Raw genomic sequence first — 27,874 nt, 5'->3', positions numbered from 1 at the left:
GAAAACACTCATCCACTACTCAAAGGGGCGCGTATTTTGTGTATGACTTCTAAACCCTTTCAAGATCAATATCCTAGATCCATCCTACTTGCGCCATTAACAACTTTGATTTGTTAATGCTTAGGAATATCGTTCAGTAAAGAAGCGATACTCTTTTCCGCACGTACGGTACTCATGTGTATAGTTTTGTACATGGTATAGACACCATGGCAGCATAATACGCAGCAGTTTCACACGTTTGTGTTAAAAATAGTGCGTGCTGTTTTCGGTCTTAACTGTAAAGTTCTGATGCAGAATAGATCACGAGGCGATGTCAAAGAGAACAATCATTTATTGCAGCACCCGGAATCATGTTCATGTTCAACGACCCCGTGCACACACCGCCTTCCCCCGAGCCGGAACTCCACCTTCACACTCCAAAACTGCGAGCAAGCATTTCCGGTTCCACACAACTAATGTAATACTAATACGATTACATTAACGTGGAAGCCGTAGTTGGCCGGGACACCGCATTATAATTATTTGGATCGAATAAATCAAAATACCATGAGAACTTAAGAGGAAAAAGTAAGTAGGGGAAGATAAAGATAAGTGTCGAGGAAACGATCTGTTAGTGAGCATGTGTTTGAAACGAATAGGCGTTAAATACAACAACGCCAACGGCGATTTGATGTTTGTGCAGTTTGTACTCTGACGTGTTTTATTTTAGGCACGCTGGCGTTTGCTGAGAGCGAGTTTGAGATTAATTTGTCAACGGAATTGGAGGCGTTTCGGATACAAGTCGCCAAGGATTCTCACAGGTACAACCCGTGGCATGTACAATGATCACACGTACAACCGCGTACACGTGGTTTGTGATGGGCACATGTACAATCACGTACATATGGTTAGTGATGGTCACAAGTCTAACCACGTACACCCAGTTAGTGATGGCCACAAGTCTAACCACGTACACCCAGTTAGTGATGGCCACAAGTCTAACCACGTACACCCAGTTAGTGATGGCCACAAGTCTAACCACGTACACCCAGTTAGTGATGGTCACAAGTCTAACCACGTACACCCAGTTAGTGATGGCCACAAGTCTAACCACGTACACCCAGTTAGTGATGGCCACAAGTCTAACCACATACACCCAGTTAGTGATGGCCACAAGTCTAACCACGTACACCCAGTTAGTGATGGTCACAAGTCTAACCACGTACACCCAGTTAGTGATGGCCACAAGTCTAACCACGTACACCCAGTTAGTGATGGCCACAAGTCTAACCACATACACCCAGTTAGTGATGGCCACAAGTCTAACCACGTACACCCAGTTAGTGATGGCCACAAGTCTAACCACGTACACCCAGTTAGTGATGGTCACAAGTCTAACCACGTACACCCAGTTAGTGATGGTCACAAGTCTAACCACGTACACCCAGTTAGTGATGGCCACAAGTCTAACCACGTACACCCAGTTAGTGATGGTCACAAGTCTAACCACATACACCCAGTTAGTGATGGCCACAAGTCTAACCACATACACCCAGTTAGTGATGGCCACAAGTCTAACCACATACACCCAGTTAGTCATGGCCACAAGTCTAACCACATACACCCAGTTAGTGATGGCCACAAGTCTAACCACGCACACCCAGTTCGTGATGGTCACAAGTCTAACCATGTACACCCAGTTAGTGATGGTCACAAGTCTAACCACGTACACCCAGTTAGTGATGGTCACAAGTCTAACCATGTACATCCAGTTAGTCATGGCCACAAGTCTAACCATGTACACCCAGTTAGTGATGGTCACAAGTCTAACCATGTACACCCAATTAGTGATGGTCACAAGTCTAACCACGTACACCCAGTTAGTGATGGTCACAAGTCTAACCACGTACACCCAGTTAGTGATGGCCACAGGTCTAACCACGTACAACCAGTTAGTGATGGTCACAAGTCTAACCACATACACCCAGTTAGTGATGATCACAAGTCTAACCACATACACCCAGTTAGTGATGGTCACAAGTCTAACCACGTACACCCAGTTAGTGATTGTCACAAGTCTAACCACATACACCCAGTTAGTGATGGTCACAAGTCTAACCACGTACACCCAGTTAGTGATGGTCACAAGTCTAACCACATACACCCAGTTAGTGATGGTCACAAGTCTAACCACGTACACCCAGTTAGTGATGGCCACAAGTCTAACCACGTACACCCAGTTAGTGATGGTCACAAGTCTAACCACGTACACCCAGTTAGTGATGGTCACAAGTCTAACCACATACACCCAGTTAGTGATGCTCACAAGTCTAACCACATACACCCAGTTAGTGATGGTCACAAGTCTAACCACGTACACCCAGTTAGTGATGGTCACAAGTCTAACCACATACACCCAGTTAGTGATGCTCACAAGTCTAACCACATACACCCAGTTCGTGATGGCCACACGCCCAACCACGTACACCCAGTTAGTGATGGTCACAAGTCTAACCACGTACACCCAGTTAGTGATGGTCACAAGTCTAACCACGTACACCCAGTTAGTGATGGCCACAAGTCTAACCACGTACACCCAGTTAGTGATGGTCACAAGTCTAATCACGTACACCCAGTTAGTGATGGTCACAAGTCTAACCACGTGCACCCAGTTAGTGATGGCCACAAGTCTAACCACATACACCCAGTTAGTGATGGCCACAAGTCTAACGACATCCATCCAGGCAGGGATGACAAACAGACATGGCTCCTTTTATAATATAGATTACCTGAAATTATGTTTATGCAAGAAAGGAGGAAGTTATGGTCAGGCAACGTAGTTCTTTATGTATGCCAATTATCTAAAATTCTTCTTAATCGGGTTTTCCTCTTATGTAGCTGAAAAATCTTGTGTATGTCAGCATCTTGCTTTGTTCATCTCCCTGGATTGTGTGGGGTCAATATATCGTGATAGCACAAGGCGCAGGTACTCTATACTCGTACTGTATTTCAAAGGTATCCATTTTATGACAGTGAGCTAAATACATTAATTTTCCCCCCTCCTGCTCCCCTCCCTCCACTCTCAAGCAAGTGATTACCTTCCCACACCTTTTGTTCTTGCATCAGGGTGCTGGTCTTTCCTCCTCTGAACCCGCGTTGGCGCTTTTTGATCCATCGGACAGTGGAGCTGGGAAATGACCTAACGAGTTTTTCTATTGGCAAGGGAGACAGCCGGAGGGTCGTTGTGGTGCAGACAAAGGGAAGGGCTATCCCTCATCGGTCTCGAACTCATTCTGCAACTCAGCTGCTGTACGTGGTTGTTCGAGACCTGTGTACTACATAAGTATTGGTCTTTTCTATCCAAGTGCTATCTTTTTTTTTACCTCTGCCACCAAAGGTTGGCAGAGGTTATGTTTTCACCACTGTCTGTCTGTTTGCCTGTCTGCCTGTGAGTAGGATATCTCAAAAAGTTATGGACGGATTCGGATGAAACTTGATGGACAGGTTGGGCGCATGACAAAGACGAATTGTTTCGATTTTGGTGAAGATCCGGATCCGAGATTTAAAAAAAGTGATTCTTCACCATTGAGAGATGGGGCCAAAAACAATATAAAACATGATATCTCAAAAAGTTGTGGATGAGTTGGGTGGGTGACAAAGGTAGAAAAGCTTGGAGAAATAGGAGCAAGTTCGGGTTCAGAGTGTTTGAGGACAACGTCAAGAATGGCATCCAGACCATTCGCTTTGTTGGTGACGAGGGAGAGCAGGGTATGGCGAACTTTTCGAGTGGAAAATCCGATCACAGGCATAAGGGAGTTATATTTGTGAAAAGCAGTCGGAATTCTATTGCAGTCGTCCGGAGTATAATTTTTCACAAACTACGAGGCCAATATGTTGGCTTTGGATTTAGAATAACTGGAGACGGAACGATCAGGGCTGATGAGAGAAGGAAAAGATGATTCATCGAAGGTGGTGGAGATGTGCTTGGTCAAAGACTAGAAGGCACGACTGCAGTTTGATAGAGAGGAGAGCTTGTCGTAGATATCTACTATATAAGAGAGCTGTTTGTCTGTCTGTCTGTGTGTGTGTGTGTCTGTCTGTGATACCATTTTTCTCAGATATGGCTGAACGGATCTTCGTCAAACTTTCAGAGGTTCATCAGTGAGTGCCTGGGAGTGTTTTAGGCCAAAAAAAAAAAACTGAAATAAAAAAAGTTCGTTTTTTTGGATTAAAAAAAAATCGCTCAATAGGACCTAACCCTTTTAAAATTAATGACAGTTATATGCAAGTACACATTCGCATCAATAAATAAATACAAAACAATCACCAGACATTTGAACACAAATAAATCAAACGATTCCAGAAGTCTACGAAGTTGGTAGTGAGGCTTCTTCCTGATCGGCATCACACTTAACTCAGAAACGTGGTGAACCGCACATTCACCAGCATAGATTCAACGAAAAGGTGATGAACCCCCTTCCACTCCCCCACTCCCTTCCTCACCCCTCCCTCTCCTGCCTCCTCCCCACCCCTCCCCCCCACCCCACCTTCCCCCCACCCCCCCCTCCCCTCCAACCTCCCCCTCCACCCCAACCCCCCCACCTCCCGCCCGGCGACGCCGTGTACTCCTGCTAGTACTGGATAAAATCTGCTTTGGCTGCGGATACGGTGCACTTGCGGGCAGCCACATTAGCTCTTCGACTATGATATTAAGGTGAAGCTTTCCAGGCTTTCTAGAGGCAGTCTATCAAGGAGACAGAGGAAGTACAATGATTGGAGAACCACTTGGGGGGGATGGGGGGGGGGAGTGGGTGAGAGGGGTGGGAAAGTTGTGGGGGGGGTGGGGGGTGGCGAGACGTTTTACTTTTTCGCATGTGAAAATACATACCTAGAAGGATGGTTTCAGTCATTTAGTCTGCTACAGTGGAAGGATCGGCGGGGAAACGGGAGTCTTGCCAGAGCTCGTATAATCCACCAGGTGCAGCAAGTTGTAAGGATATTAGTTTCGAGATTTGTTTTGGAAGTGAGAAAGATACGCCTTGTCGGAGCTATTGGAGGAGCAGTCAGGAATGTGGGTGGGTTCAGAGATTAGTTTGAGGTCATTGTTTTCGGGAATGACCTCTGTTTTAGGAATGATCTCAGTGTATGAGGGGAGTATTGTATGAATGAAATGCCACAATGCTTCTTTGCGTTGAAATGTCTTCAGGTTGCATGATATGTAAGTTCATTAAAGTAGAAGATTGTGTAACAATGCTATTTTCATTCTGTTGGCTCTGCAATTCTAGATATGGTGCACAGAGTACGATGGAGCAGCGCAAGAAACGACCCGACAAACTGCTCTACGTACCCAGGGCGAAGCGACAAGCCCAGCCCAGTGTGAGGCAACACCAGCCCAGTGTGAACCTGCCTGTGGTTGCAGCTGAAGGCACTGACACTGGCGAACTAAGCTTCCAGCAAGTGATGGATGCAGGCGATTTGCATGGAACCTTAAAGCAGGACAACATTATAGCTGGGTTTGTGAACGACGACTTAGGAAGATGCGCCGATTCACCTTTTGTAAACCAGACACCTGCGGAATGTGTTGAGGACCTGCCACCTATTCGTTGCATGGAGTCTGGTTGGAGTAATGCAGAGGATAAATACGTTGAGGCTGGAGCTGACAAAAGTACAACAAAAAGTTGTGAACGTGCAGGAGACAACCAGAATATCTTTGCAGCACATTCACCATGTGACAGTTGTGACACTACTGTGAACGAATTTGAGGACAAACAAACAAATTTGAGACAATATTCTGAGCTTTTAGTTGACCTCTCGGACGACAGTGTGAAATTATGCCAGACAGGTGATCGCTCCTATGTTGAACACATTGAACCGCCCAATCGGTTCTCCTCGGCCATTTGTGGAACGACATCGGACTCCAAATGCGTACTGGGAAATGAAGGCTCGGCAGAAATAAACTTTATCAGTTTTGATGAAGTCCCTGATGAATCTGAAGGGGGAGGCAGCGTTTCTCTTCAAGTTAACGATAATACTGCAGTGGTAAAAGAGGAAAGTGAAAAGGAGGACGAGGACCAGAGCTGGGAAGCCATGTTCGACGACGATGGTGAATGTCTGGAACCACACCTCATGGAAGAGGTAAGATCGTCCGTCTTGAAAGTTGCTTGCCCAGTGCATGTCTGCATATGCACTGACTCTCCTTCTGTGGATCTTTACAGCTGATGGATGGCCTGAGCCTCGACGAAGTAAAGCTGCAGCATGCATACATCGACTACCTTGCCTTCCAACCGAAGGAGCCAACATTCACCGATTCGGAATTTGATCACGTGATTGAAATTTACGACTTCTCACCCGACACTAAAACTGAGGACATCATTCAAGCCTTTTCCCCGTTCCGGTGGGTGAAGTCGCATCCCCATTTACCAAGATGGAAATTGTTTGTAATTTTCTTGCTCACCACCTTCTGACCTCTTTTACAAGAAGGGATTTTGCAGATGTTTGTTCCAGTTTGGGACCTGAAAAGATGCTTACCATATCTCTCGATATTTGAAAGTGTTTTTTTTTTAGCTCACCTGGAACGAAGTTCAGGGGAGCTTATGCGATGGCGCTCAGTCAGTCCGTCCATAAACACTTGAAACGTCTTCTCCGAAACCGCTGATGGGATTGCGACCAAACTTGGCACAAATGATGTATGTTATGTTTTGACTAAAGTTTGTTCACAGCATTTAAAAAATCGAGGTCTAAGGGGGTCTACCGGGGGTCAAAGTGGGTCCAGGTTTGACCCCCCAAGATAGATATTTGCTTTCTTCTCTGAAACTAACTTCTTCTCGAAACTAAACTAACTAAACTAAACTAAACTTCTTCTCTAAACTTCTCTAAACTAAACTTCTTCTCTAAACTTCTCTAAACTAAACTAACTCTCTGAAACTAAACTCTGGCTAACCCCCGCTCTAGCAGGGAAAATGGCCTTAAAATGCATGTTGTTGTTGTTGTTTCTTCTCTGAAACTACACACACTTTCAATGAAACTTGACCACAACCTTCATCACCCGTGATGTACCGAAGTTTATTCACAGCATGAAAAAAAAATCGGGTCCTGAGGGGGTCTATGGGGAATTGTCCCCCAAAATAGGTATTTGCTTTTTTTCTGAGAATATGCACACGCAATTCCGATGAAACTTGACCACAACCTTAATCACCCGTGTTGTACCAAAGTTTGTTCACAACATAAAAAACAAATCGGGCCATGAGGGGTCCACTCGGGGGGTTGCACCCCAAAATAGGTATTTGCTCTTTTCTTTGAAACCTCATAAACTATCAAAGGGAAGCGCAAAGCACCCCTCCTTTCTCCCTTTTATATAAGGGATCGTTTCTCTGTATGCAGCTTTTACATACAACAAACAACAACAACAACAGGCATTTTTGATGGCAACAACAACAGGCAACAACAACAGGCAACAACAACAACAACAGGCAACAACAGGCTTCACATTTTTCACAAGACCCCCCTTTTACATACAACAAACAACAACAACAACAGGCATTTTAAGGCCATTTTCCCTGCTAGAGTGGGGGTTAGCCTTGCGGTCCCCATGACAATCTTCTCCATTTTGCCCTATTTTCTGCATCTCTCCTTGTTAACCCCCTTGTCCGCATTTCTTCTTCGACCATCTTAAGCCAAGTCTTTCTCGGTCTTCCCCGTCCTCTACTTCCTTCTTCATTCATTTCCATCACTCTTCTCAACCAGTCACTTTCATCCTTCCTCAACACATGACCAAACCATCTCAACCTGTTTCTCTTCACAGCATCAATCACAGGCTCTATTCACATCGTCTTTCGCAATTCATCATTTGTCTTCCTCTCTCTCAACGATACTCTGCACATCCATCAAACCATTCGCATTTCCACCCTTTCCAACCTTCGTTGCTGCTCTATGTTCATTACCCATGTCTCGCTCCCATAAATCATAACACTTCTCACACATGCAGCATACACCTTTCCCTTCAGCTTCAATGACACTCCCCTCCTCGTCAGCACGCCGCCACTCGGTTCCCAAAACTTCTTCCATGCACATATCACTCCAGCAACCGTTGCCGAGTCTGATCCACCCTCTCCATTCAGAATGTCTCCTAGGTAGCAAAATGTTAAAAAAATGTTTTACATTAATTTTTTCAAAATTAAGCTTTTACATGGGAACTGAAAATGCCTTTCTCGGCTTCTACTGGACGAAATCGGCTGCAAATTTCAGAAGTAAATGCTGTGTACATCGAGGTAATATGTTCCAAATTTCAGCAACGTCCGTTTATGCATTCTTGAGTTATATTTCGTCTTTGGGCTTCTTGAAAAGCGCTATATAAAATAAATGTCATTATTATTACTACAGACTTGGCATTTAATATGGAATTTTTTTTTGAGGGGGTGAACTTACTTTTCAAGATGATGTAGAACCAAAAGTTCATTGGAATTATGTTGAAATTGTTCTAGATTTTGTTAATGTGACCTTTAAAAGAAACAAAAAACACATTTGACATTTCGAAGCAAATAAATTGATCCTTGAAAGTGATGTAAACTGATATCGAACTCAATTCACGGACAAAAACCACCGTTTAGAGGCCATTTTTCCCCGCAAAGCGGGGGTTGGCCTTTTCGGGGACCGTGGTAGTTGTTGTTTTTTGGTCCCCTTTTTGAAGCAATGTTTTACGGCCGGATGCCCTTCCTGACGCCAACCCTTTTTGCCGCCTTCAACGACAAACAGGGAATTACCAGTGAACTGGTACTCAATTAGCCGACCTCGGAAGGATGACAGGCTGAGTCAACCCCCCTGGCATTAATTCGGCGATCGACCGGGATTCGAACCCAGAATCCTAGGATCCTAAGCCGGCACCCTAGCCGCTAGCCCAACACCAGGGACAGTACTGTGTATTCACAGTACAGGGAGTATTCACGGACAGTAGTGTTAAACTTCTGTGCGTTTTCCAGAAGTATCTCTTTATTTTGCACGTTAGCCAAAATTCTTTTTAACAAAAACAAAAGTTAAATTACGACTGGGATTACGGACAGTAAAATTACAGTTCAGTACTTCGTGTAACCCCCACGAGCATTCAGGAGAGCACGTACACGTTGAGGCATGCTGTTCACGAGATTTGCCAAGGTTTGGACAGGAATCGCTTGCCATGCAGTGACAATAGCCTGCAGCAATTCACGCACAGAGGCAGGCTGCTGGTCCAAGTTGTCGATTTGACACGTTAATTCTGCCCACAAGTTCTCTATCGGATTCATATCCGGGGACATGGCAGGCCACTCCATATGCTCCACACCACGGTCAGCAAGAAAGTGTTGGATCATGCGAGCAAGATGAGGCCGTGCATTGTCATCTTGGAAGACAAAGTTTCCTCGAAAGGCTGCACGAACAAATGGAAGCAATGTTTCTTCCAGAATGGCCCTGTGCTTGAACTGGTTCAGGTTTCCATTCAGAACAACCAGATCAGTTTTGCCCCCTGCATGAAAACCAGCCCAAATGGTCACCCCACCACCTCCAACTTGGACTCTTGGCACTACACAATCTTCGTTGTAGGCTTCATGCACTTGTCTGCGCACTCGGACGCGGCCATCTTGACGATAGACCAGAAATCTAGACTCGTCACTGAAGATCACGTGATTCCAGTGTCCTGGCTGCCATTGACGGTGCTCTCTGGCCCACTGCAATCGGCGCTGGCGGTGTTGTCTGGTCAGACGTGGCTTTCTCAGGGGACGCCTGGCACGATAGCCTGCTTGAACCAGTCGTTGGTTGACTAGCCTTCTGGATACAGGCACATTTGTCAGTTGCTGCCACTCAGCCCTAAGCCGATTAGCTGACTTGGTACGGCCATTGCGGACTGACCGGTGCAGCTGGCGATCATCCCTCCTTGTGGTTCTGTGGGGACGTCCTGGCCTCGGTATTGGAGTAGGGACACCCCTCTGAGCATTTCTTTTCAGGATATTTCACACCTGACCTTGAGTGATGCCATACTGCCGAGCAATAGCACGCTGTTTCATGCCGGAATTTTGTAAAGCCACCACTAAATGACAAACAGCATTGTCGAGTTGACGGACCATCTCCAGGGGAAGCGGCAATAACTTTTGTAGACGTGCTGCAGTTTTTTTCCACTAATACAGAACACAACAACCCTTATATACCCGATTGTGAAGCCAATCGTCAAATTTACCTGTCCCTACATTTTGTCACGCCACCTGTGATATAATCCTGTTATTGACTTCTTGCTGTGACAGACAATCAGTGACATGGTTCTTTTAACAAAGAAATCACCGAAGCGTAAAAGAAACTCACCAGATTGATATACTGAGTTCAGAAAGTAAACCCAAGTCAAGAAAAAAAAATATTCCATATTAAATGCCAAGTCTGTATTATATTTAGAAAACCTTCATAATCACTTTGTTGTCTGTCCATCCATCCGTCCGACCAAAATGTGTTGGCGCTCATATCTCAAGGACTATACATTGAAACGAGCTGAAACTTGGAATATAAATCGGCCAATTGGTCTAGTTAATGGCTTTCGAAACAAATTCCACATACAGTGCATTCAGAAAGTATTCTGACCCCTTCACATTTTTCACATTTTGTTATGTTGCAGCTTTATGCTGAAATCGTTTAAATTCATTTTTTCCCTCATCAATCTACACTCAATACCCAATAATGACAAAGAGAAAACAGGATTTTAGAAAGTTTTGCAAGTTTATTAAAAATAAAAAACTGAAATATCACATTTACATAAGTATTCAGACCCTTTGCTATGACACTTGAAATTTAGCTCAGGTGCCTCCCATTTCTCTTGATCATCTTTGAGATATTTCTACACCTTGACTGGAGTCCACCTGTGGTAAATTCAATTGATTGGACATGATTTGGAAAGTCACACACCTGTCTATATAAGGTCTCACAGCTGTCAATGCGTATCAGAGCAAAATCCAAGCCATGAGGTCGAAGGAACTGCCTGCAGAGCTCAGAGACGGGATTGAGTCGAGGCACAGATCTGGGGAAGCCTACAAAAACATTTCTGCTGCATTGAAGGTTCCCAAGAGCACAGTGGCCTCCATAATTCTTAAATGGAAGAAGTTTGGAACAACCAGGACTCTTCCTCGAGCTGGCCGCCCGGCCAAACTGAGCAATCGGCGGAGAAGTGCCTTGGTAAGAGAGGTGACCAAGACCCCGATGGTCACTCTGGCTGAGCTCCAGAGATCCTGTGTGGAGATGGGAGAAACTTCCAGAAGGACAACCATCACTGCAACACTCCACCAATATGGGCTTTGTGGCAGAGTGGCCAGACGGAAGCCTCTCCTCAGTGAAAGACACATGAAAGCCCACTTGGAGTTTGCAAAAAAAGCACCTTAAGGACTCTCAGACTGTGAGAAACAAGATTCTGTGGACTTTCATGTGTCTTTCACTGAGGAGAGGCTTCCGTCTGGCCACTCTGCCATAAAGCCCAGATCGGTGGAGTGTTGCAGTGATGGTTGTCCTTCTGGAAGTTTCTCCCATCTCCACCCAGGATCTCTGGAGCTCTGCCAGAGTGACCATCGGGTTCTTGGTCACCTCTAATACCAAGGCCCTTCTCCCCCGATTGCTCAGTTTGGCCGGGCAGCCAGCTCTAGGAAGAGTCCTGGTTGTTCCAAACTTCTTCCATTTAAGAATTATGGAGGCCACTGTGCTCTTGGGAACCTTCAATGCAGCAGAAATGTTTTTGTAGGCTTCCCCAGATCTGTGCCTCGACACAATCCTGTCTCTGAGCTCTGCAGGCAGTTCCTTCGAACTCATGGCTTCGTTTTTGCTCTGATATGCATTGCCAGCTGTAAGACCTTATATAGACAGGTGTGTGCCTTTCCAAATCATGTCCAATCAATTGAATTTACCACAGGTGGACTCCAATCAAGGTGTAGAGACATCTCAAAGATGATCAAGAGAAATGGGAGGCACCTGAGCTAAATTTCAAGTGTCATAGCAAAGGGTCTGAATACTTATGTAAATGTGATATTTCAGTTTTTTCTTTTTAATAAATTTGCAAAACTTTCTAAAATCCTGTTTTCTCTTTGTCATTATGGGGTATTGAGTGTAGATTGATGAGGGAAAAAATGAATTTAAACGATTTCAGCAAAAGGCTGCAACATAACAAAATGTGAAAAAAGTGAAGGGGTCTGAATACTTTCTGAATGCACTACAAGTGCTGTCGTTTTTGCTTTAAAATTAAATACATATATATATATATATATATATATTGTTACGGTCCGCGGATTAGATGTTATTTTTTACCGAGCGGTGGTGTAACCGCGGCTGAACAGTTGTTCCCCGACTAAACCCGATTCACCCGATTCACCCAAACGTTGGCCGTATCGCGCCACAGATACTCAATCTGGAAAACTCTAAAGCGACCGAATGCAAAGAGGAAGAAGAAGACGTACAGAAGAGTAACGGGGTTTATTATGTACACATACACAAGCAAGAAGAACAGTCACGATTATTTACAGGGGACATGAGACGCAGGCGACACAGTGCAAATTACTAGCTTATCTAACAGGCTTACTTAATACCCAGGACAGAACAAACGAAGACACAGACTCACGCGGGGAATTGCAGAGTGGATTGACTGGAAGGAGAGGAAAGTCCACTGGGTCCGGCAGCACGATCCGCACGTTTTGCAGCCGCCGTTCCTTCGCGGCCCTGCTCCGAACTGCCGTCCAGGCCCCTAAGCGGCTGGCGAGCGTTGTTGCTGCTGCTGCTGTAGACGCTGCCGCTGGCGAGCAAGGTGACGAATAGCAGGCTTTTGCGCTTCCCTGGATGACCTCTGCTTTTGGACCTCACAACTCAGCTCTGCTCTGACGACCCAGCTCTTTCCTTTGCACCTCACCACGCAGCTCAGCTCAGCCTTGGACCTTTTTGCAACTCTCTTGGACTCATCTGCTTGTCTCTCCTTTTTTTAAAAGCTCATCTCGTAAAAGCTCATCTGCTGACGACCCAGCTCTTTGCTTTGCACCTCACCACGCAGCTCAGCTCAGCCTTGGACCTTTTTGCAACTCTCTTGCTTGTCTCTCCCGGGAGCGCCCCGCGGCGGGTTATATAGGCCCCGCCCTTCACCCTTTGCGAACCTCCCCCAAGCATTCTCTCTCCGCCCTCTCAAGCCAAACCCCTCGTTCTGGGTTGGATGAGCGGGGCCAACTTACTCCTCCCCTCTATGACGAGGTGGAGACCCGCCTTTCTTCCCCAACCCTGCCTCATGGTCAATGGCGGCTTTGGAGGGGATGTAATTGCCAAATTGAGGCTTGGCCATTACGAAAGGGGAAAATGGAGGTTTTTGGGAATGGGAATGAAGGGAATCTATCTCTTTTACTCGGTGCAATGGAGTGTCATTTTAATGGAAGACAAGGCCTTACTCTAAAACACATAATAAGATATAAGCTACTGAACAAGGGTTTTATCGGGTCCTGCAATGTGGTGTTTCATGGAATAACTACCGAGACGCCCTTTTTATCTTTACACAACTCCGGAGGCAGGAGGCGCAGAATAAACAATAATAATAATAAAGCACACAATAAAAAATAATACAGTCCTCATATCCACAACACTATATATATATATATATATATATATATATATATATATATATATATATATATATCTATATATATATATATATATATATCTATATATATATATATATATATATATATATATATATATATATATAACTGTAAGAAATAGTAGAAACTCCAAAGTACGAGCAGGGCGTCTCATTTGTATTGAATATATAATCGTTAGATTAAATAAGACGCGGACGTAGCTTCAGGACGTCGATCTTTAATTGTCGACCAAGCTTTCGACCAACAAAGGTCTTCTTCTGAGTCAGCCCCAAGTTCAACGGAAGTCTTCGGAAGTCTTCAACGGACTTCCGTTGAACTTGGGGCTGACTCAGAAGAAGACCTTTGTTGGTCGAAAGCTTGGTCGACAATTAAAGATCAACGTCCTGAAGCTACGTCCGCGTCTTATTTAATCTAACGATTATATATATATATATATATATATATATATATATATATATATATATATATATATATACATACACACACACACACACACACACACACACACACACACACACACACACACACACACACACACACACACACATGTATATACAGACTTGGCATTTAATATGGAATATTTTTTTTGTGGGGGTGAACTTACTTTTCAAGATGTCTTAGAACCAAAAGTTCATTGGAATTATGTTGAAATTATTCTAGATTTTGTTAATGTGACCTTTAAAAGAAACAAAAACCACATTTGACATTTCGAAGCAAATAAATTGATCCTTGAAAGTGATGTAAACTGATATCGAACTCAATTCATGGACAGTACTGTGTTAAACTTCTGTACGTTTTCCAGAAGTATCTCTTTATTTTGCACATTAGCCAAATTTTTTTTTAACAAAAACAAAAGTTAAATTACGACTGGAATTACGGACAGTAAAATTACAGTTCCGTACTTCGTGTAACCCCCACAAGCATTCAGGAGAGCACGTACACGTTGAGGCATGCTGTTCACAAGATTTGCCAAGGTTTGGACAGGAATCGCTTGCCATGCAGTGCAAATAGCCTGCTGCAATTCACGCACAGAGGCAGGCTGCTGGTCCAAGTTGTCAATTTGACGCGTTAATTCTGCCCACAAGTTCTCTATCGGATTCATATCCGGGGACATGGCAGGCCACTCCATATGCTCTACACCACGGTCAGCAAGAAAGTGTTCGATCATGCGAGCACGATGAGGCCGTGCATTGTCATCTTTGAAGACAAAGTTTCCTCGAAAGGCTGCACGAGCAAATGGAAGCAATGTTTCTTCCAGAATGGCCCTGTGCTTGAACTGGTTCAGGTTTCCATTCAGAACAACCAGGTCAGTTTTGCCCCCTGCATGAAAAGCAGCCCAAACAGTCGCCCCACCACCTCCAGCTTGGACTCTTGGCACTATACAATCTTTGTTGCAGGCTTCATGCACTTGTCTGCGCACTCGGACGCGGCCATCTTGATGATAGACCAGAAATCTAGACTGGTCACTGAAGATCACGTGATTCCAGTGTCCTGGCTGCCATTGACGGTGCTCTCTGGGCCACTGCAATCGGCGCTGGCGGTGTTGTCTGGTCAGGCGTGGCTTTCTCAGGGGACGCCTGGCACGATAGCCTGCTTGAACCAGTCGTTGGTTGACTAGCCTTCTGGATACAGGCACATTTGTCAGTTGCTGCCACTCAGCCCTAAGCCGATTAGCTGACTTGGTACGGCCATTGCGGACTTAGCGGTGCAGCTGGCGATCATCCCTCCTTGTGGTTCTGCGGGGACGTCCTGGCCTCGGTATTGGAGTAGGGACACCCCTCTAAGCATTTCGTTTCAGGATATTTGACACCTGACCTTGAGTGATGCCATACTGCCGAGCAATAGCACGCTGTTTCATGCCGTAATTTCGTAAAGCCACCACTCCATGACAAACAGCATTGTCGAGTTGACGGACCATCTCCAGAGGAAGCGGCAATAACTTTTGGAGACGTGCAGCAGTTGTTTTCCACTAATACAGAACGCAACAACCCTTGCATACCCGACTGTGAAGCCAATCATCAAATGCACCTGTCCGTACATTTTGCCACGCCACCTGTGATATAATCCTGTTGTTGACTTCTTGCTGCGACAGACAATCAGTGACATGGTTCTTTCAACAAATAAATCACCAAAGTGTAAACGAAACTCACCAGATTGATATACTGAGTTCAGAAAGTAAACCCAAGTCAAGAAAAAAAATATATTCCATATTAAATGCCAAGTCTGTATATACAAAAATTAATATATAAAAAATATACACACTTTATAACTCTTCAAAGTATTATTTCACAAATTTAACGTGTTGGCCCAATGGCCTAATGGATAAAGCATTAGACTCCTTGAGCTGGGGATTGTGGGTTCAAATTCTCTCTGGGTTGACTGTTTTTCTCCTTACTTTTTTCAAATCTTTCATATCGTCTTGAATAATGAGCAAATAAACATCTTGTACAATGAGCAAATGCATTTTGTTTGTATTTAAAACGTAATTATTCTTAAACCTGAATTTCAGTGTCATCATGAGTATTGTACCACATCAAATTGCTTATTGTATGGAAATCAAGGGAGGCACAAAGCGCCCCTTCCTTTTTTTGCGATGGTTTCTCTGTATGCGACTTTGACATGAGGACTGAAAATTAGTTTCTCGGTTTCTACTGGTATATCTTCTTCTTCTTCTATCTATCTCCTATATATCTACATATATATAAAAGAAAGTTTTTGTTTGTTGGTTTGTTTGTCTGCACGCACTAATCTCCTGAACAGTGAAAGATAGGAGGAAACCTCTGAAACAAAAAATGTCGGGACGGGCCCCGGGAAGGTTATAGGCTAGGTGGCGAAGCCGGTCGAGGCCGCCTCGGCCGGGCTAGGCCCATTTCACAATTAAAAGCTGAGCTGAATTATAGTAGTCAGTCTTCTGCGGCCGCGAGTAAAAGCTGAATTATAGTAGTAAATGAACGAAATGCGGCCACGGCCGGATAGGCAAACTCCGCTGCTTCGCAAGGCCGCATTTTATTCCTTTTTTAGTACAGAAGATTAAATTCATTCAAAAAGAACCCGGGCAACGCCGAGTGCATTCAGCTAGTTTTATATACTAGGGCATGCCCGTACTATATATATATCTAAAATTATATCCCCCCCCTCTATTTACATGAAATGGTTTGGTCCATGAAATGTTTTGGTCCATTCGCAACGCCAAAGCGAACGGCGAACGCTTTACATGAAATGGTTTGGTCCATGAAATGTTTTGGTCCATTCGCAACGCCAAAGCGAACGGCGAACGACTTGCGAGTACAGTGACAATCCCCCCGGGGTTTTAATTAGTTTTAAAACATCGTTTAACGCCAACATAGCGCCAACATAGTTTGCCGACGGGAAATAAATGAATACGCTCTCAAATGTGCCATCCGAGGCAGAGTGTGTTCGCCACGTTCGGCACACGCGATAGCTCGCTGCTCTCTGATTGGTTGAATCGTTTTTTGGACATAGCTCGGTAAGTAATTGTCCGATTAATATGAAACCTTGAAAAGGCACATCCTCGGGTCCCCAGCAATATACCTGGCAAGTTTAAAGTATATCGGACCCGTGGTTGTCGAGAAACAGCGGTCACAGACAAACAAACAAACACACAGATTAGTGGAATTATAGATAGACTAGGGCATGCCCGTACTATATCTATATCTAAAATTATATCCCCCCCCTCTATTTACATGAAATGGTTTGGTCCAAAGCGAACGGCTTGCGAGTGGTGACAATCCCCCCCCTCTATTTACATGCAATGGTTTGGTCCAAAGCGAACGGCTTCCGGAGTTTGGTAAAGAAATCGCCATCGCGTGCACAAACGCGCAGGAAAGCGAATGAATCGCAAATTCGTTTTTATTAGTTGTAAAACATAGTTTAACGCCAACATAGTTTGCAAACGTGAAATAAATGAATACGCTCTCAAATGTGCCATCCGAGGCAGAGTGTGCCCGCCACGTTCGGCACACGCGATCGTTCGCTGCTCTCTGATTGGTTGAATCGTTTTTTGGACATAGCTCGGTAAGTAATTGTCCGATTAATATGAAACCTTGAAAAGGCACATCCTCGGGTCCCCAGCAATATACCTGGCAAGTTAAAAGTATATCGGACCCGTGGTTGTCAAGAAACAGCGGTCACAGACAAACGTACAGACAGACAGAGATTACTGGAATTATAGATAGATAAATATACATATATACACACTTTCAAATATCTTTTTTTTTTAAACAAAAAACAATTCTACCATGCTGGCTCAATTGCCTAATAGACAAAGCATCAGACTCCCAAGCTGGGGATTGTGTTCAAATCCTGCCTGGGTTGAATATTTTTTTCCCTTTACTTCTTCAAGTCTTTTATATTGTCTTGAATAGAATCTTGTATGATGAACAAATGCATTTTGTTCGTATTTAAAATGTAACTTGTGAAAAATCCCAGGGGCATAGAAAAGGCCTCCTTTATATGGGACTAGCAGAAGTACCCGGCATTGCCGGGCGGGGGAGGGGAGGGGAGGGGAACGGGGGGGGAGGGGAGGAGAGGGGGGGAGGGGAGAAGAGGGGGGGGAGGGGAGGAGAGGGGGGGAGGGGAGAAGAGGGGGGGGGAGGGGAGAAGAGGGGGGGGAGGGGAGAAGAGGGGGGGGAGGGGAGAAGAGGGGGGGGAGGGGAGAAGAGGGGGGGGAGGGGAGAAGAGGGGGCGGAAGGGAGAAGAGGGGGGGGGAGAAGAGGGGGGAGGGGGGAGGGGGGGAGGGGATAAGGGGGGGAGGGGTAGGGGGAGGGGTGGGGGGAGGGTGGGGGTAGGGGGAGGGGTGGGGGGAGGGTGGGGGTAGGGGGAAGGGGTAGGGGGTAGGGGGGAGGGGGAAAAGGGAGGGGGAGGGGGAAAAGGGAGGGTGAGGGGAGAAGGGGAGGGGTAGGGGGGAGGGTGAGGGGAGAAGGGGAGGGGTAGGGTGGAGGGGGAGGGGAGGACGGAAGGGGAGGGTCAGTCAACAATGACGTTGCAGTTCTCATGGTCGGAGAGCAGCACAACAATCGCGACATCGTCCTGCATCTTCGCAACAGCACGAAGCGGATTTTGGAGACTCACTGATCCTGTGACGCCCTCCAGTACCGGCGTTGCCGGGCGGGGGAAGGGAGACCCGTACATTACACACATTACAACATTACACACACACAAACTGTGTTTTATGTTCAATGGTCTGGCGGCGGGGATGGAACATCATGTGATCGCTCTGAGCGAATCAGCGCGCTGCTCTGCCACCAGGTCAGATTCCGTGTATAATATTCCTCGCTGAAATGCGCTGAGGTAAATATGAATAAAAAATATGGATCTCGTCAAATATTTTTAGGTAGGCCATGTCCTTCCCAGGCTCAATGGCCATGTCTGTGCCAAATATCAAGTACGTGAGCCTCTCCGTTTAGGAGTCTATCGGTAACATTACACACACACAAACTGTGTTTTATATATACTAGGGCATGCCCGTACTATATATATGCCCGTACTATATATCTATCTAAAATTATATCCCCCCCCTCTATTTACATGAAATGGTTTGGTTCATTCGCAACGCCAAAGCGAACGGCGAACGGCTTGCGAGTACAGTGACAACCCCCCCCCCTCTATTTACATGAATGGTTTGGTCCATTCGCAACGACCACAGAACCCCCCCCTCTATTTACATGCAATGGTTTGGTCCAAAGCGAACGGCTTCCGGAGTTTGGTAAAGCAATCGCCATCGCGTGCACAAACGCGTGGTTGCCCGTTCCTTGCCAAAAAAAAAAAAAAAACGCTACCCGTACGCTCTACCCCGCCCGTACGCCCGTAAACAAAAAATACAACGCTCTTCGCTTCCGCCCTTCGCTCTGACTGAATTGGGAGAAATAATGCGCATAAGAAATCGAATTACGTACCGTAATGGCGGTCAGCTCGTAACGCGCTCAGCTCCGCTCGTCTCACATCGGCCACGCCTACGCAACAAAGCGTTCTGTGATTGGCTGCCGGAAAGCGTGCTGCCGGACAGTCTTCACTGTCCGGAAGTTCGCAAATCGCAGTTAGGATGAATCGTTTTAATTTAATCGCAGTTTGAATTCGTTTTAAAACATAGTTTAACGGCAACATAGTTTTCCAACGTGAAATAAATGAATACGCTGTCAAATGTGCCGTCCGAGGCAGAGTCTGATCGCCACGTTCGGCACACGTGATAGCTCGCTGCTCTCTGATTGGTTGAATCGTTGTTTGGACATAGCTCGGTAAGTAATTGTCCGATTAATATGAAACCTTGAAAAGGCACATCCTCGGGTCCCCAGCAATATACCTGGCAAGTTTCAAGTATATCGGACCCGTGGTTGTCGAGAAACAGCGGTCACAGACACACAGACACACAGACAGACACACAGAGATTGCTGGAATTATAGATAGATGGATGTTCCATGTGGCAAAGTATAGAAAGGAATGGACATTCTTGGGTAAAATACCAGGGCATAGAAAAGGCCCCTTTATATAAGGGTATGTGCCATGTGGCAAAGTATAAAAAAAGAATGGACATTCCATAGCTTGTAGAAAATGCCAAACAATACAAAATAAGGTGTTTTCAAAAAAATCTCGTGTGCATGCTGGACTACCTTTGTGTTCTGAGGAGGAACCAAGTAATGCTCTTGAAACGTTCATATAAAGGGGCGCCCTACATCTGGCAAATAAAGTACATTTACTTCTTCATGCAGCTGAATGAATCAAATTGGCACCCCTTTATATGAACTTTTCTAGAGCAATTACTTGGTTCCTCCTCAGAACACAAGGGGGGTAGTCCAGCATGCACACGATATTTTTTGACTGCCCCTTATTTTGTATTGTTTGGCATTTTCTACAAGTTATGGAATGTCCATTCTTTTCTATACTTTGCCACATGGCACATACCCTTATATAAAGGGGCCTTTTCTATGCCCTGGCATTTTACCCAAGAATTTCAATCAAACTTCACCACAACCTTCATCACCCGTGATGTACCAATGTTTGTTCAAGCAAACTTCGTAAGCAAAAGGCTACGTTAGCGTAAAGCTACGTCAGAAAAGGTAGCTGGATTTATGGGTTTCGTTAAACTGATTTGCATTTTTGGCCTAACATGTGCCTGTTTTGCATCCATGACCGTGCTTGCAGGGTTACCTGATTCTTTGCTTGCATGTCCCTTCCCCATTCCTCCCCCTTCTTTAGATCACTATATTTTAATGTCTCATTTTTCCAGGACCAAAGGATTTGTGGTCAAGTGGGTGGACCATTCACATGTCCTCGGGGTGTTTTCAAGTGCAACTGCAGGCACGTTACTTCCTGTCCACTTGGGTGCATGATAGTGCAGCGTGTCCTACAGCAAATGAGTAACTGTGCTGAATCCACTGCCGATATATATACATTATTATATATATTTTTAAAGGAACCGCCTTCAGAGGCCATTTTTCCCCGCAGAGCGGAGGTTGGCCTTTTTTTGAGGCACTGTGGTCCCATTTTTGAAGCAATGTTTTACAGCCGGATGCCCTTCCTGCCGCCAACCCTGTTAGTCGCTTTTTGCGACACACAGGGAATTACCAGTGAACTGGTACTCAATTTGTCGACCTCAGAAGGATGACAGGCTGACTCAACCCCCCTGTTGTTAATTCAACGATCGACCGGGATTCAAACTCAGGATCCAATGATCCGAAGCCGGCACCCTAACTGCTAAGCTAACACCAGGCTCTGATATATATATACAGTGCATTTCGAAAGTATTCAGACCCCTTCACTTTTTTCACATTTTGTTATGTTGCAGCCTCATGCTGAAATCATTTAAATTCATTTTTTCCCTCATCAATCTACACTCAAAACCCCATAATGACAAAGAAAAAACAGGATTTTAGAAAGTTTTGCAAATTTATTAAAAAGAACAAGCGTTACGCCTAGGTCCCCCGTCGGTGAAGTGATGCGAGTTGACAAAGTGGAAGACGCAAGGCGGTCATCTTGGATTTTGACGTGGCGACCCAATTTTCAATAGCGTTCTTCCTTACACCTAGATCCACCCACACACCAGATTAGAAGTTAGTACTTCGCTTATTTTTCAAGATATTTCGCTCACAAGGTTCAGACATATATATGGTGGCGGCCATCTTGGATTTCGACGTGGCGACCCAATTTTCAATAGCGTTCTTGCTTATGCCTAGATACACCCACACACCAGATTAGAAGTTGGTACTTCGCTTATTTTTCAAGATATTCCGTTCACAAGGTTCAGACATACATAGCGGCGGCCATCTTGGATTTTGACGTGGCGACCCAATTTTCAATAGCGTTCTTCCTTATGTGTAGATACACCCACACACCAGATTAGAAGTTGGTACTTCCCTTATTTTTCAAGATATTCTGCTCACAATGTTCAGACATACATGGCATCAGACATACATGGCGGTGGCCATCTTGGATTTTGACGTGGGTTGCACCCACACACCAAATTAGAATTCGGTCCTTCGCTTACGCACGTTCGCACGGACGCATGCAGGGGAAAGCCATAGTCCCCCTTTCGCTCAGCGGTGCGACGGGGGACAATAAACGAACTACTAACTTCTAATCTGGTGTGTGGGTGTATCTACGCACAAGGAAGAACGCGATTGAAAATTGGGTCGCCACGTCAAAATCCAAGATGGCCGCCGCCATGTATGTCTGAACCTTGTGAGCGGAATATCTTGAAAAATAAGCGAAGTACCAACTTTTAATAATAATAAAGGAGTCTTATTGTCCGTCGTGGAAGTTGAAGTTGACGTGGGTTGCACCCACACACCAAATTAGAATTCGGTCCTTCGCTTACGCACGCACGCACGGACGCATGCAGGGGAAAGCCATAGTCCCCCTTTCGCTCCGCGGTGCGACGGGGGACAATAAACGAACTACTAACTTCTAATCTGGTGTGTGGGTGTATCTAGGCATAAGGAAGAACGCTATTGAAAATTGGGTCGCCACGTCAAAATCCAAGATGGCCGCCTTGCGTCTTCCACTTTGTCAACTCACATCACTTCACCAACGGGGGACCTAGGCGTAATGCTTGTTGACAGTCAATGTGTGTCGTGTTTTGTTTACAGCTACCAACCCAGCGTTAATTTTAGTAATACGCACACTGATTCGCCAAAAAACAATATTTAGAATTTGTTTTATGTTCCCTGGGATCAGATGTTACGTCGCTTTTTTTTTTTTTCAAGTTTCAAACTGCAATTCTCATCGAGTCCTGAATAATGCACCACTGTAAAGGCCTAGCCCAGCGCTAGATGTAATGCCGTCCCAGCAAAACGCAGCAGCAGACAGACAGAAAGACAGACAGACGGATGGACAGATGGAGAAATCCAGCTACTTTTTGTTCAACTTCAAAACATTTTTTTTGTTCAACTTCATCAATGCAATGGCAATTTCAAAAGGGGCTTTGACTCTATTCGTGACTTGTGCACTGTTGTTAGGCTGCGTGCGTTCACTTCTCTGCAGCTCGTGAAGGGCTGAGGTTGCCACAGGCCATGTTGCAAACGTGCCCCATCTCCCAGGCTAGCAAGCAATCACAACAGAGACTCCAGGCCTGTTATGCAGGTCTGTACCATCCTTCAGCATTGTTTCTTTTTGTTGCTGTTGTCGTTGCTTGCGCATTATTAGTTCATTACCGATCATCACTATAACAAGCTCAAAGTTCCATTGTTTACTTTCCGCCCATTATCACCACTTTCTTTTTTCCTCACTGCTTCCAGACTTTCTCGAGCCTGTGAAGCCTCGGCCACCGACCAGCGCAGCTCTCGCATCCAGGCTCGTCGCTCGGGCGCTGGGTAAGCGGCCAGACGTGAACAGTGAGAAGCATGAAAGAGAGAAGCAACAGCTAAAGCAGGCTCGAGGTACGAGTGCTTTCCTTGCCAGTACCGGAAATTTAGCAATGTTGAACTCAAATTCTGCTATTTAATTAATCAATTTATTTGTATAGAAAGTCAAGGCTCGTGGCAGAGCTAGAACACAGAATGGATCGGGAACGCAACAGAACCAAAGGAACAGTATGGAGAGAGAGAGGGGGGGGGGGGGGGGGGGAAACACCAATGTCATGGTTGAGTGACAAAACAGAGGAAAACGGACAAGGGATGTGGGTTGGGGGAGGATGCATGGGCTGCACAAGATGGGTACAAAAGCAAACTCTCAGGAAGGAAAAACTGGAAATTTGAAAAGAGGCTGACTTCTGGTTCAGTTTGTCCACGTGTCGGTCGGATATAAAGTTCCATCCACCTGAATCAAAGTTAAGTTTTCCGAACCAGATCTGTCGTGTTTTTCTGTTTGGTGGGGCCCGATAGCCAAATATTTACACCAATTTTGCATTTTGTGATAAAAGCACTAAATTGGGCAACGGGATAGATTAATATATTATGAACAAATCTGGATATTGTGGCATCACAGATTTGGCCTCTAACGGCCTTGGCAACCATCTTAGGAAATGGCTTCACAGACGAGCTGGGGGGTGGACCAAGACCAATGACGGACTGTTCGAGCCACACTGGATCACACTACCCGATGCGGGCCAGACCTCTTAGGAGTTTGTGTCCTGCAAATGCAAGGGGTGTGTGTGTGAAGCGCTGCAAGTGCAGAAAGGCTGCACTTGGATGAACAGCTGTGTGAGGGTGAGGATTTGCAGAATTGATCCCATGGCCTCCAGTGAAACATGATTAGAACCATGACCATGACTGTGACAATAGTGAGGCCTGAGGTTCTGAACAGAATTTACTGCGATGTCTGATGCGGACTGCACTCAATATTCAGCACCATCGTCACATGGTTTGACAGCTTGACTGATTTATCAAATGCTTTTAAGGACTGTGTAATTTTGCTCCGTGCTGACCATGTCACAGTAATAAAAAAAATTCTGGTAGATGAACATGATGAAGCTCCACCTCGATTTATTTTCCGCTCATGATTTAGGCCTGCACAATTTATGAAGGCGATGTCTGTCGTTGTGCCAAGTTTTGTGCTTTTATCACAAAATGCGCAATGGGTTTGCAATGGCGACCCACTGTGATATTTGCGTTTCTGTGTGCTGTTTGTATTTTCATCGAAACTTTTCCGTGATAAATCGTACCTTGCCAATATCTTTTGAATTCGGTTTTTTTCATGCAGCCTTGGCCTTCTCGGATACAGTAGGTGCTTAATAATCTCGGCTGTGAGGTTGTCTTGTCGTCCTGTTTCTTTTTTCTTTCTTCCAAAATTTTTGTCCTTTCTTTCTTTTCAACACTTTCCTATTCCCTCTCGATGAAAATAAATAAATAATTTTAAAAACCTCTTTCACTTGACACGGTCCGATTCTGCCTTTCACCTCTACTTCCTGTATATCTCTCCTATTCCCCTATCATTTTCTCATTATCTTGTTTCAAGAAAAGGCGTGGCCTGGCTTCCGTGGCCTTCCTGAAAAGGCTTCCAAGGCTGGCGTTGGCTTAGCGGTTAGGGTGCCGGCTTGGGATCCTAGGATCCTGGGTTCGAATCCCGGTCGATCGCTGAATTAACGCCAGGGGGGTTGACTCAGCCTGTCATCCTTCCAAGGTCGGCAAATTGAGTACCAGCTTGCTGGGTGTGTACCCCGATTCAGAATAGGCACACTGTATCCCTGCACATCGTAAGAGTGTGACCAAGGGTTGGCGTCAGGAAGGGCATCCGGCCATAAAAACATTGCCTCAAACAGGGAACCATGATTGTCATGGGGCCCGCAAGGCTAACCCCCGCTCTAGCGGGGAAAATGGCCTTAAAATGATCATTCATTCATTCATTCATTCATATTCAAGAAAAGGCTTGTTGTCGCTTCCTTTAAAAGCTTTTTAAAAAACTTATTAAAGTGGTTCAATTCCCTTATTTAACTGGCATCAGCACACCACGTGTTCTTCATCACAATCTATTCTTCCTCCTTCACAAGGCACGTTTTGCAAACCTGTCTCTCATTGAAGCATTTGGTCTGAATTATGAAAGTCATCCTCCGGTTTCTGCAGCACGATCTTATTCCATGGCGTCAACAACTCATTCCCATGGTCTTTATCTTAGGAATTTTTAAATTTATGGGAATCTTGAGAAGTTCAGTTTAGAGGTTATCACCACACAAACTAAATCCGCTTCACGTTCTTTTACAGTGTCAAACTCTTCCATGTCAGCACCCTCCCCGACAGCTCCTACAAGCCCGTGTCCTTTCAACCCCACCCCTCCTAGGTGTCCCGCTCTTCAGCTTCCCTCCACTTCAGCTTCCCTCCACTTCATGTCCCCCCTCTCTGCATTCCTCCTCACCCAACACACTCCTGGCTCCCTCTCGCCCCACCCACTCCAAGCTTCCCCCTCGCCCATCTCCTAAGCTTTCCCCTAACCCACCCCTCAACGCTTCCCCCTCGTCCTGCCATCTCTCGGCCTCCTGCCCCTCCCCCCTGCCACGACAGCACCTATCTTTCCACTTATCACGTCCCCTTGCAATTTCCCCCATCCCATCTTCCCCCTGTCCTGCTCCCTCCAATTTTCCCCTCCAGCCCTCACCTTCCCAGCCTCACCCTCCCCCGACTACGTCCTCCAAGCCTCCCACTTCTCCCTCTCATAACGCATCCTCCCGTGTCCATCACTGTGTGGATCGAAAATATCCGAGGCCTCCCATCCAACTTGACAGATCTCTCGATCCCGGCTGATACTGGCAGCCTGGACATCATTTGCTTAACAGAATCCTTTCTCCCAGTGGACGTCCCTGACTCCTTGCTGTCTCTCCCTGGCTACTGTCTTCTCCACCCCATGCATCCTTTCATGCTCCCCTCCCCCCCATTGTTTTTTCAAGTCTCCCTCTGTGTTGTCCTTCGGCTCTGCTGTTAAGCCCCTCCCCCCCCTTCCCTCTTCCTCCATCTCTCTCTACTGTTCATTTTGCCCCGTTGTTTCCTGATAGGTTCAGTGTACTCGCTCTTCCATGAGCCTTGACTACGTATACAAAAACGTGGGGTAAGAGGTTTCTGTGTGGGAGAAGGGGCGTTAGTTGTTCATGGGGGTAGAAAAGATCATGGGTTTGAATGGGGGATGATTTGAGAATATTATCACTTTTTGAGCACTGTCCATGGTCTTCTCTCCCCTTCCCTTTCAGAACAGCGGAGACTTGCCACGCAGCAGAAAGAAGCCGCTTGGGAAGGCAGACCAGATGCTGGAGTGTAAGCTGATTTTGTGACCCGTCAATATTTCATCTTTTACTACTGAAATGTTTATACCAATGAAGTGCCCAAGGTTCTTGTCATTTTATAATACCGCGCTTTGATGTAAGGATTGTACGGCCTTTCCACGACCATGGTGTATTCTCCATACATTGATCAAGTTTTTCCATGAGGCTTGATAAATTAAAGAGGTTTCCAGTGCATTTGTAACCATTTTGCTACTAACCTCATCTTTCTCAAGCCTGTGCCCACTTTTCATCCATGCTACTACATGTGCCATGGTATATTGATGGGGTGATATTCAGCATAATGGGAGAGTTGCTTGTCAATGTGCGAGGGAGGAAGGGAGAGTGTGGGCACATGTGCTGTGTGTGTGTGTGTGTGATTTGTGTGTCTGTGTATAGATTTGTGCAGGTGTGCGTCTTTCTATAGATTTGTGTAGGTGTGCGTCTTTCTATAGATTTGTGTAGGTGTGCGTCTTTCTATAGATTTGTGTAGGTGTGCGTCTTTCTATAGATTTGTGTAGGTGTGCGTCTTTCTATAGATTTGTGTAGGTGTGCGTCTTTCTATAGATTTGTGTAGGTGTGCGTCTTTCTATAGATTTGTATAGATGTGTGTGTGTGTGTGTGTGTGTGTACAGTATATATTTGTGTCGATGTGTGTGTAGATTTGTATATATTTGTGTGAGTGTGTCTGTGTGTATATTTGTGTGTGTGCGTGTGTAAGTGTAACCTGTGTTCGTGTGAAGCGTGACGACGTTGTGTTTGGGGAAACCAATGCATTTCTTCCTCGATCATTCGTTGAACATTTCAAGGAATGCGACATCGTTCCCTTCCTGTGAATTTTTAAAACATGATGCACTCATTTTGTTTGTGGATATGTTTGCATCACCTGCTATTTTGTTGACTTTACAAACAAGTTAATAAATAAGGCAATGGGTAATTACCGAGTCGGGGTGTGATTGGTACAACATAATAATATGCCTTGCATTTTCCAGAAAGTGTGTTTTTATTTAACCAAAATATAAATGCATTGAAAGTGGAAAATCTATTTCAAATAAATAAACTCAAATTTTGAAACGGG

The 27,874-nt window shown here is 45.4% G+C and overlaps 1 protein-coding gene across 3 annotated transcripts; it reads left to right on the top strand.

Moving 5' to 3' along the window:
- The first annotated feature begins 402 nt into the window (after positions 1–402).
- On the top strand, positions 403–27,874 carry LOC137438024 (uncharacterized). Of its 3 annotated transcripts, none has more exons than XM_078766657.1 (9): positions 403–457; positions 710–800; positions 3,106–3,288; positions 5,265–6,114; positions 6,195–6,373; positions 20,845–20,915; positions 23,097–23,195; positions 23,351–23,491; positions 26,728–27,874. In XM_078766657.1, the coding sequence occupies exons 4-9, from the start codon at positions 5,284–5,286 to the stop codon at positions 26,793–26,795; spliced, it is 1,389 nt and encodes a 462-aa protein (XP_078622783.1). In that variant the 5' UTR covers positions 403–457; positions 710–800; positions 3,106–3,288; positions 5,265–5,283; the 3' UTR covers positions 26,796–27,874. The 3 variants fall into 3 exon arrangements, with proteins under 3 accessions (XP_078622783.1, XP_078622782.1, XP_078622784.1); XM_078766656.1 differs by having other exon boundaries at positions 412–567; XM_078766658.1 differs by lacking the exons at positions 23,097–23,195; positions 23,351–23,491 and having other exon boundaries at positions 412–567.

The sequence above is a fragment of the Myxine glutinosa genome, chromosome 12 (genome assembly GCF_964187855.1).
Source record: "Myxine glutinosa chromosome 12, kmMyxGlut1.1, whole genome shotgun sequence".
NCBI lineage: Eukaryota > Metazoa > Chordata > Myxini > Myxiniformes > Myxinidae > Myxine > Myxine glutinosa.
Note: the sequence above shows the minus strand (reverse complement) of the source record. Positions and strands in the feature narration are given on the sequence as shown.

What these genes read in the sequence shown, in the direction of transcription:
- LOC137438024 (XM_078766657.1), top strand. Translation starts at nt 5,284, where the DNA reads ATGGAGCAGCGCAAGAAACGACCCGACAAACTGCTCTACGTACCCAGG. An exon ending in AACCACACCTCATGGAAGAG is followed by an intron (nt 6,115 to 6,194) that starts GTAAGATCGTCC and finishes GGATCTTTACAG; the next exon opens with CTGATGGATGGCCTGAGCCT. An exon ending in ACAGCTAAAGCAGGCTCGAG is followed by an intron (nt 23,492 to 26,727) that starts GTACGAGTGCTT and finishes CTTCCCTTTCAG; the next exon opens with AACAGCGGAGACTTGCCACG.